Source organism: Bombina bombina, chromosome 1 (assembly GCF_027579735.1).
Source record: "Bombina bombina isolate aBomBom1 chromosome 1, aBomBom1.pri, whole genome shotgun sequence".
NCBI lineage: Eukaryota > Metazoa > Chordata > Amphibia > Anura > Bombinatoridae > Bombina > Bombina bombina.
In genome coordinates, this window is record NC_069499.1 from 1,369,131,424 (window position 1) to 1,369,141,162 (window position 9,739).

The window sequence follows — 9,739 nt, forward strand, 5'->3', positions numbered from 1 at the left end:
CTCTTCAGTTTTGGCCTCTGTTGAAGAGAGAACCGTTCATTTGTTTTCAGACAGACAATATCATAACGGTGGCATATGTCAATCATCAGGCTGGGACTTGCAGTCCCCTAGCTATGAAAGAAGTTTCTCGGATACTTGTTTGGGCGGAATCCAGCTCTTGTCTAATTTCTGCAGTTCATATCCCAGGTGTAGACAATTGGGAGGCGGATTATCTCAGCCGTCAGACTTTACATCCAGGGGAGTGATCTCTCCATCCAGATGTGTTTTCTCAGATTGTTCAGATGTGGGGTCTTCCAGAAATAGATCTGATGGCCTCTCATCTAAACAAGAAACTTCCCAGATACCTGTTCAGGTCCAGGGATTCTCAGTTGGAAGCAGTGGATGCGCTGACACTTCCTTGGTGTTATCAACCTGCTTATATCTTCCCGCCTCTAGTTCTTCTTCCGAGAGTGATATCCAAGATCATCATGGAACAATCGTTTGTGTTGCTGGTGGCTCCAGCTTGGCCCCACAGGTTTTGGTATGCGGATCTTGTTCGGATGTCCAGTTGCTAACCTTGGCCACTTCTGTTAAGGCCGGACCTACTGTCTCAAGGTCAGTTTTTCCATCAGGATCTCAAATCATTAAATTTGAAGGTATGGAAATTGAACATTAGTATTAAGATGTTTCTTAATTAATATGTAATTAATACTATGTTACAAGCTCGTAAATCTGTCTCTAGGAAGATTTATTATTGAGTTTGGAAGACTTACATTTCATGGTGTTCTTCTCATAAATTCTCTTGGCATTCTTTTAGAATTCCTAGAATTTTACAGTTTCTCCAGAATGGTTTGGATAGGGGTTTGTCTGCAAGTTCCTTGAAGGGACAAATCTCTGCTCTTTCTGTTTTATTTCACAGAAAGATTGCTAAACTTCCTGATATTCACTGTTTTGTACAGGCTTTAGTTCGTATTAAGCCTGTCATTAAATCAGTTTCTCCTCCTTGGAGTCTTAATTTGGTTTTGAAGGTGCATTCTTTGGACATTAAACTACTTTCTTGGAAAGTGTTGTTCCTTTTGACCATCTCTTCTGCTAGAAGAGTTTCTGAGTTATCTGCTCTTTCTTGTGAATCTCCTTTTCTGATTTTTCATCAGGATAAGGCGGTTTTGCGGACTTCATTTGAATTTTTACCTAAGTTTGTGAATTCTAACAACATTAGTAGAGAAATTGTGGTCTCTTCCTTGTGTCCTAATCCTAAGAATCCTTTGGAAAGATCCTTACATTCTTTGGATGTGGTAAGAGCTTTGAAATATTATGTTGAAGCTACTAAAGATTTCAGGAAGACTTCTAATCTATTTGTTATATTTTCTGGTCCTAGGAAAGGTCATCACATCTAGAGGCCTAAATGCATTGAGTGCTGCCATGTGATTGGCTGATTCGCAATTAGTGTTACCAAGGAAAACACTTAAAGAGACATAATACTCCTATGCTATATCACCTGAAACTGATAAAAAGCTGAAAGGAAAATATCACCTGAGCATCTCTATGTAAAAAAGGAAGATATTTTACCTCCCAATCTCCTCAGCTCAGCAGAGTAAGTTCTGTGTAAAAAGTTATACTCAGCTGCAGCCCAACTGCAGGTTAAAATTTTTAAAAAAAAATTAAGAAATGAACAGCAGCCAATCAGCATCAACAGTGCTGAGGTCATGAACTCTCTTACTGTGATCTTATGAGATTTCACTTAACTCTCATGAGATTTTATAGTAAACTTCCTTAAACTGAATAGGGAAATAAGATAAGAGTGCACGCAAGCTCACTCCCTTAGCTGTCCCGGGACAGACATACTGATTTGTTGCTTAGAAGTCCTTTACAATGGGATGTGGCTACTGAGGAATTTTTGAGGTAAAATATCTTTCTTTTTACATAGAGATGTTCAGGTGATATTTTCTAGTCCGCTTTTTACAGCTGTGCTGCATCACTTTCAAGTGTTTCAACATTTGGGTATCATGGCCTTTTAAGTCACTAGAAACAATTTAAAGGGACATGAAAACCAAAATGTTTTTCATAATTCCGATTGTGAATACAAGTTTTTTTAAAAAGTTTCCAATTTACTTCTATTATCAAATTTCTATCTAGATAGGTAGCCTGCATATGTCTGGAGCACTACATGACAGTAAATAGTGCTGTAATCTAGTGCTTTTGCTAATGTATAACATTGTTGCAAAATTGCTGCAGACACGTGCACACTCCTAAACTTACCTTCATGCTTTTCAACAAAGAAAATGTATAACATTTGCTCATTTAAGTAAATTGGAGAGTTGTTTACCATTTATGTTCTATCTGAATCCTGAAATAAGAAATTAAAGTCCCTTTAAGGATGTAATGATAGAGGTATCTGCAATGATTGATGAGCTCGCTAGAGCTTGGTAAATAATATGGCAGTATCCACTTACATCCAGATACAAAATACAATATTGAAATGCCTTGTAGAGTTGCTAACTTCTGGTATGACTTTTCAATACTTAATATGTTGCTTCTAATTGTCACAGAGGTTACACATCTTGGATTGGATGTTAACATGCATTCCTGTCTGCTTACTTTCTCATTCTGTTTCTCCCAATATAGTGACCAGGATAGAGGAGGATTAACCCCCTCTCCAGACATCATTGTGCTTTCTGACAATGAAGCTTCTAGCCCTCGTTCCAGCTCACGTTTGGAAGATCGAATCAAGATGGCGAACTTAGAGATCTTCAAGGTGAGTTTTAATTTTCTTTCTACTCTTGCAAAGAATTCCAAACAAATTTGTTTCAATACAATAAGCCACATGTGGCTTTGGTAATTACATTTTCCATATTTTCTTTGTTTTCTATAGACTTGGTACTTGAAGTATTAAGATATAGTGATCCCCATATATGTTCCTTAAATGTCTGGAGTATAGGACCAAATTTGTCCTAAGTCCTAATTATTAGGACCTTTTTCCAACCATATAGTTATCTGTCATTCTTCAGGGAAAGAATCTTGAAGAAAGGCAGCAAATGATCAAACAGCTTAAGGATGAGCTCCGGCTTGAGGAGGCCAGGTTGGTCCTGCTAAAGAAACTGAGACAGAGTCAATTGCAGAAAGAGAATGTTCTTCAGAAGGTATTGAGAAGTATTCCTCTTCAAGTGTCTTGTAATACCACTTTGTTAGACTGTAAAACCAACTTCCCTCTCATGTTATTTTCAGAATCCAGCTGTACAGAATGCAGCAACCATTGTCCAACCCTCGCCAGTTCATGTAGGACAGTCAGGGTTATCCAAGATTCCCCCCCGGCCTGGAGTGCAGAGTTTGGAGTCGCAGAGCCTCAGAAATGTTCAAGTAAGCAGATAGTTGTTATAAGCTATATGTCCCCTTCCCTTGAGAAAATATATTTTTTTGTAGCATATTTCTGATTATTTGTATATAGTAGCAGTAGTAGCTGTACTCTTAGTGTGGGCAGAACATGCAATATCATTATGAGACTTTACAATAGCTCTATGTGTAAAATTTGCATGAGCAAATTTGTTACTGTGTATCCTGATCCTATTTCTAGGTCCTGTTAGCCTCATTTTGAGGAGGTATCCTTTAAAACTGCCCAATTATAATGTTAACAGAGACTGCTCCTGGTTACAATTTTCTTTCTATTACACAGAGTCACAGCGTCATCAGGACATCAACAAATGCCCCTTTGCCTCATATGTTAATGTCACAGCGCGTGATTGCTCCAAACCCTACTCAGCTCCAAGGGCAGTGTGTGCCCCCTAAAGCTTCCCTGATCCGGAACAGCGCCCCCAGCATGAACCAAGCCATTAATTACCCCCCGGTAACTATTCATCTACCTCAATTTGACAGTTTGCCTGTAATTGTGCAACAACTTAATACTGACAGCTCACCTGTAATTGTAGAACAACTTTAGACTCACTGCTCTCATGTAACTGTGTGGATACGTACACCAACCTTCCACTGAATGCTAACTGGTGATGGTGGCTTAACCTCATAATGACTAATAACGTGTAACTGCTCTATCTCATATTATTAACATTACATTTAATAATCATGAACAACTACCTTGCAACTTTGCAGTGACTTCCTGGTGTACTATAAACTGTGTACCAGCCTCACTGACTGCTCACCAATAACTTTATGCTAACCGTATTGACTGTAAACCAGTTTTACACTGACTGGCCACTGTTAACTGCCTTCCAAACTTAAACTTACCACTTAAAACAGAACAAACTTCTCTTTGATTTTTCTATCTGCAACAATTCCATATTCTTACACTATCTTAATGTTTGTATTTACCAGCAGTCCAGCTCTACAGTACCCTGCCAGCGCACATCATCCACAGCCATGTATATGAATCTAGGCTCGCACATGCAGACGGGGCCAGTGAATCGGGTGTCATCGCCTCTGCCTAGTCCAAGTTCCATGGCTGACCCTGCCAGCTCACAAGCAGCTGCCAAATTGGCCCTCCGTAAGCAGCTAGAGAAAACCTTGCTGGAGATTCCACCACCAAAGCCTCCAGCTCCTTTATTGCACTTCCTACCCAGTGCAGCCAATAGTGAATTCATCTACATGGTGGGATTGGAGGAGGTGGTGCAGAGCGTCATAGATAGCCAAGGTAAGACTTGGTTGTGTACACAGAGAGTGTGAAATGCAGGGTAGTCATGACTGTATATACATATACAAACAGTGCTCTTTCAGAGTATTTTTGGTACTCTAAAGATGTTTCTCTTGTTAAATGTATCCAGTCCACGGATCATCCATTACTTGTGGGATATTCTCCTTCCCAACAGGAAGTTGCAAGAGGATCACCCACAGCAGAGCTGCTATATAGCTCCTCCCCTCACTGCCATATCCAGTCATTCTCTTGCAACTCTCAACAAAGATGGACGTAGTAAGAGGAGAGTGGTGTATTATAGTTAGTTTTTTAACTTCAATCAAAAGTTTATTTTTAAATGGTACCGGAGTGTACTGTTTCATCTCAGGCAGCATTAGAAGAAGAATCTGCCTGTGATTTCTATGATCTTAGCAGAAGTAACTAAGATCCACTGCCGTTCTCACATATTCTGAGGAGTGTGGTAACTTCAGAGGGGGAATGGCGTGCAGGTTTTCCTGTAATAAGGTATGTGCAGTTAATATATTTCTAGGGATGGAATTTGCTAGAAAAATGCTGCTGATACCGGATTAATGTAAGTTAAGCCTTAAATGCAGTGATAGCGACTGGTATCAGTCTTATTAACAGAGATACATACTCTTATAAAAGTGTAATATAAAACGTTTGCTGGCATGTTAATCGTTTTTATATATGTTTGGTGACAAAACTTATTGGGGCCTAGTTTTTTTCCACATGGCTGGCTTGATTTTTGCCTAGAAACAGTTTCCTGAAGCTTTCCACTGTTGCAATATGAGTGGGAAGGGCCTATTTTAGTGCATTTCTGTGCAGATAAAAATACTGACAGAGACATTCAGCTTCCCTCTGCATGATACAGGACATCTCTGAAGGGCTCAAAAGGCTTCAAAGTCGTGTTTGAGGAGGGTAACAATCACAGTAGACTGTGGCAGTTGTTGTGACTGTGTTTAAAAAACGTTTTTGTCTTTTATTATTCTGTTTTTGTTATTAAGGGGTTAATCATCCATTTGCAAGTGGGTGCAATGCTCTGCTGACTTGTTACATACACTGTAAAAATTTTGTTAGTGTAACTGCCTTTTTTCACTGTTATTTCAAATTTTGTCAAAATTTGTTTCTCTTAAAGGCACAGTAACGTTTTTTATATTGCTTGTTAACTTGCTTTAAAGTGTTTTCCAAGCTTGCTAGTCTCATTGCTAGTCTGTACAAAAATGTCTGAAACAGATACTTGTTCATTATGTTTAAAAGCCATGGTGGAGCCCCATAGGAGAATGTGTACTAAATGTATTGATTTCACCTTAAACAGTAAAGATCAGTCTTTATCTATAAAAGAATTGTCACCAGAGGGGTCTGTCGAGGGGGAAGTTATGCCGACTAACTCTCCCCACGTGTCGGACCCTTCGCCTCCCGCTCAAGGGACGCACACTAATATGGCGCCAAGTACATCAGGGACGCCCATAGCGATTACTTTGCAGGACATGGCTGCAATCATGAATAATACACTGTCAGAGGTATTATCCAGATTGCCTGAATTGAGAGGCAAGCGCGATAGCTCTGGGGTTAGACGAGATACAGAGCGCGTAGATGCTGTAAGAGCCATGTCTGATACTGCGTCACAATATGCAGAACCTGAGGACGGAGAGCTTCAGTCTGTGGGTGACGTCTCTGAATCGGGGAGACCTGATTCAGAGATTTCTAATTTTAAATTTAAGCTTGAGAACCTCCGTTTATTGCTTGGGGAGGTATTAGCTGCTCTGAATGACTGTGACACAATTGCAGTGCCAGAGAAATTGTGTAGGCTGGATAAATACTATGCAGTGCCGGTGAGTACTGATGTTTTTCCAATACCTAAAAGGCTTACAGAAATTATTAGTAAGGAGTGGGATAGGCCCGGTGTGCCCTTTTCCCCACCTCCTATATTTAGAAAAATGTTTCCAATAGATGCCACTACACGGGACTTATGGCAGACTGTCCCTAAGGTGGAGGGAGCAGTTTCTACTTTAACAAAGTGTACCACTATCCCGGTTGAGGACAGTTGTGCTTTTTCAGATCCAATGGATAAAAAAAAAATAAGAAAATGTTTATTCAACAAGGTTTTATTTTACAGCCCCTTGCATGCATTGCGCCTGTCACTGCTGCGGCGGCGGCATTCTGGTTTGAGGCCCTGGAAGAGGCCATCCATACAGCTCCATTGACTGAAATTGTTGACAAGCTTAGAACTCTTAAGCTAGCTAACTCATTTGTTTCTGATGCCATTGTTCATTTGATTAAACTAACGGCTAAGAATTCCGGATTCGCCATCCAGGCGCGTAGGGCGCTATGGCTCAAATCCTGGTCAGCTGATGTGACTTCAAAGTCTAAATTACTCAACATTCCTTTCAAGGGGCAGACCTTATTCGGTTTCGGGCCTGGTTTGAAAGAAATTATTGCTGACATTACTGGAAGTAAGGGTCATACCCTTCCTCAGGACAGGGCCAAATCAAAGGCCAAACAGTCTAATTTTCGTGCCTTTCGAAATTTCAAGGCAGGTGCAGCATCAACTTCCTCTGCTTCAAAACAAGAGGGAACTTTTGCTCAATCCAAGCAGGCCTGGAAACCTAACCAGTCCTGGAACAAGGGCAAGCAGGCCAGAAAGCCTGCTGCTGCCTCTATGACAACATGAAGGAGCGGCCCCCTATCCGACAACGGATCTAGTAGGGGGCAGACTCTCTCTCTTCGCCCAGGCGTGGGCAAGAGATGTTCAGGATCCCTGGGCGTTGGAGATCATATCTCAGGGATATCTTCTGGACTTCAAAGCTTCTCCTCCACAAGGGAGATTTCACCTTTCAAGATTATCTGAAAACCAGATAAAGAAAGAGGCATTCCTTAGCTGCGTACAAGATCTCCTTGTAATGGGAGTGATCCATCCAGTTCCGCGGACGGAACAAGGACAGGTGTTTTATTCAAATCTGTTTGTGGTTCCCAAAAAAGAGGGAACCTTCAGACCAATTTTGGATTTAAAGATCCTAAACAAATTCCTCAGAGTTCCGTCATTCAAGATGGAAACTATTCGAACCATTTTACCCATGATCCAAGAGGGTCAGTACCTTCACATTCCGATTCACAAGAATCATCATCAGTTCCTGAGGTTTGCCTTTCTAGACAGGCATTACCAATTTGTAGCTCTTCCATTCAGGTTGGCTACAGCCCCAAGAATTTTTACAAAGGTTCTGGGCTCACTTCTGGCGGTCCTAAGATCGCGAGGCATAGCGGTGGCTCCTTACCTGGACGATATCCTGATACAGGCGTCAAGCTTTCAAATTGCCAAATCTCATACAGAGATAGTTCTGGCATTCCTGAGGTCGCATGGGTGGAAAGTGAACGAAGAAAAGAGTTCTCCATCTCCTCTCACGAGGGTTTCCTTCCTAGGGACTCTAATAGATTCTGTAGAAATGAAAATTTACCTGACGGAGTCCAGGTTATCAAAACTTCTAAATGCTTGCCGTGTTCTTCACTCCATTCCGCGCCCCACGGTGGCTCAGTGCATGGAAGTAATCGGCTTAATGGTAGCGGCGATGGACATAGTGCCATTCGCGCGCCTGCATCTCAGACCGCTGCAATTATGCATGCTCAATCAGTGGAATGGGGTTACACAGATTTGTCCCCTCTACTAAATCTGGATCAGGAAACCAGAGATTCTCTTCTCTGGTGGTTATCGCGGGCCCATCTGTCCAAGGGTATGACCTTTCGCAGACCAGATTGGACAATTGTAACAACAGATGCCAGCCTTCTAGGTTGGGGTGCAGTCTGGAACTCCCTGAAGGCTCAGGGTTCATGGACTCAGGAGGAGAAACTCCTCCCAATAAATATTCTGGCGTTAAGAGCAATATTCAATGCTCTTCTAGCTTGGCCTCAGTTAGCAACACTGAGGTTCATCAGATTTCAGTCGGACAACATCACGACTGTGGCTTACATCAACCATCAAGGGGGAACCAGGAGTTCCCTAGCGATGTCAGAAGTCTCCAAGATAATTCGCTGGGCAGAGACTCACTCTTGCCACCTGTCAGCGATCCATATCCCAGGTGTAGAGAACTGGGAGGCGGATTTTCTAAGTCGTCTGACTTTTCATCCGGGGGAATGGGAACTCCATCCGGAGGTGTTTGCTCAATTGGTTCTCCGTTGGGGCAAACCAGAATTGGATCTCATGGCGTCTCGCCAGAACGCCAAGCTTCCTTGTTACGGATCCAGGTCCAGGGACCCAGAAGCGGCACTGATAGATGCTCTAGCAGCGCCTTGGTTCTACAACCTGGCTTATGTGTTTCCACCGTTTCCTCTGCTCCATCGTCTGATTGCCAAAATCAAACAGGAAAGAGCATCAGTGATATTGATAGCGCCTGCGTGGCCACGTAGGACCTGGTATGCAGACCTAGTGGACATGTCATCCTTTCCACCATGGACTCTGCCTCTGAGACAAGACCTTCTAATACAAGGTCCTTTCAATCATCCAAATCTACTTTCTCTGAGACTGACTGCATGGAGATTGAACGATTGATCGTATCAAAGCGTGGCTTCTCCGAGTCAGTAATTGATACCTTAATACAGGCACGAAAGCCTGTCACCAGGAAAATTTACCACAAGATATGGCGTAAATATCCTCATTGGTGTGAATCCAAGAATTACTCATGGAGTAGGGTTAGGATTCCTAGGATATTGTCCTTCCTCCAAGAGGGTTTGGACAATGGATTATCAGCTAGTTCTTTAAAGGGACAGGTTTCTGCTCTGTCTATTCTTTTACACAAGCGTCTGGCAGAAGTTCCAGACGTTCAGGCATTTTGTCAGGCTTTAGTTAGAATTAAGCCTGTGTTTAAACCTGTTGCTCCTCCATGGAGCTTAAACTTGGTTCTTAAAGTTCTTCAAGGGGTTCCGTTTGAACCCCTTCATTCTATTGATATCAAACTTCTTTTATGGAAAGTTCTTTTTCTGATGGCTATTTCCTTGGCTCGAAGAGTCTCTGAGTTATCTGCCTTACATTGTGATTCTCCTTATCTGATCTTTCATTCAGATAAAGTTGTTCTGCGTACAAAACCTGGGTTTTTACCTAAGGTGGTTTCTAACAAGAATATCAATCAAGAG

The 9,739-nt window shown here is 41.9% G+C and overlaps 1 protein-coding gene across 4 annotated transcripts in view; it reads left to right on the forward strand.

Moving 5' to 3' along the window:
- GATAD2B (GATA zinc finger domain containing 2B) overlaps positions 1-9,739 on the forward strand; it is a 305,557-nt gene that overhangs the window by 250,004 nt on the left and 45,814 nt on the right. For all 4 annotated transcript variants that reach the window (XM_053704182.1, XM_053704199.1, XM_053704175.1 and 1 more), the window contains 5 exons: positions 2,605-2,734; positions 2,988-3,119; positions 3,205-3,336; positions 3,650-3,820; positions 4,303-4,618. In XM_053704182.1, the coding sequence (XP_053560157.1) occupies positions 2,605-2,734; positions 2,988-3,119; positions 3,205-3,336; positions 3,650-3,820; positions 4,303-4,618 (881 nt within the window). The remainder of the gene's footprint in view (positions 1-2,604; positions 2,735-2,987; positions 3,120-3,204; positions 3,337-3,649; positions 3,821-4,302; positions 4,619-9,739) is intronic.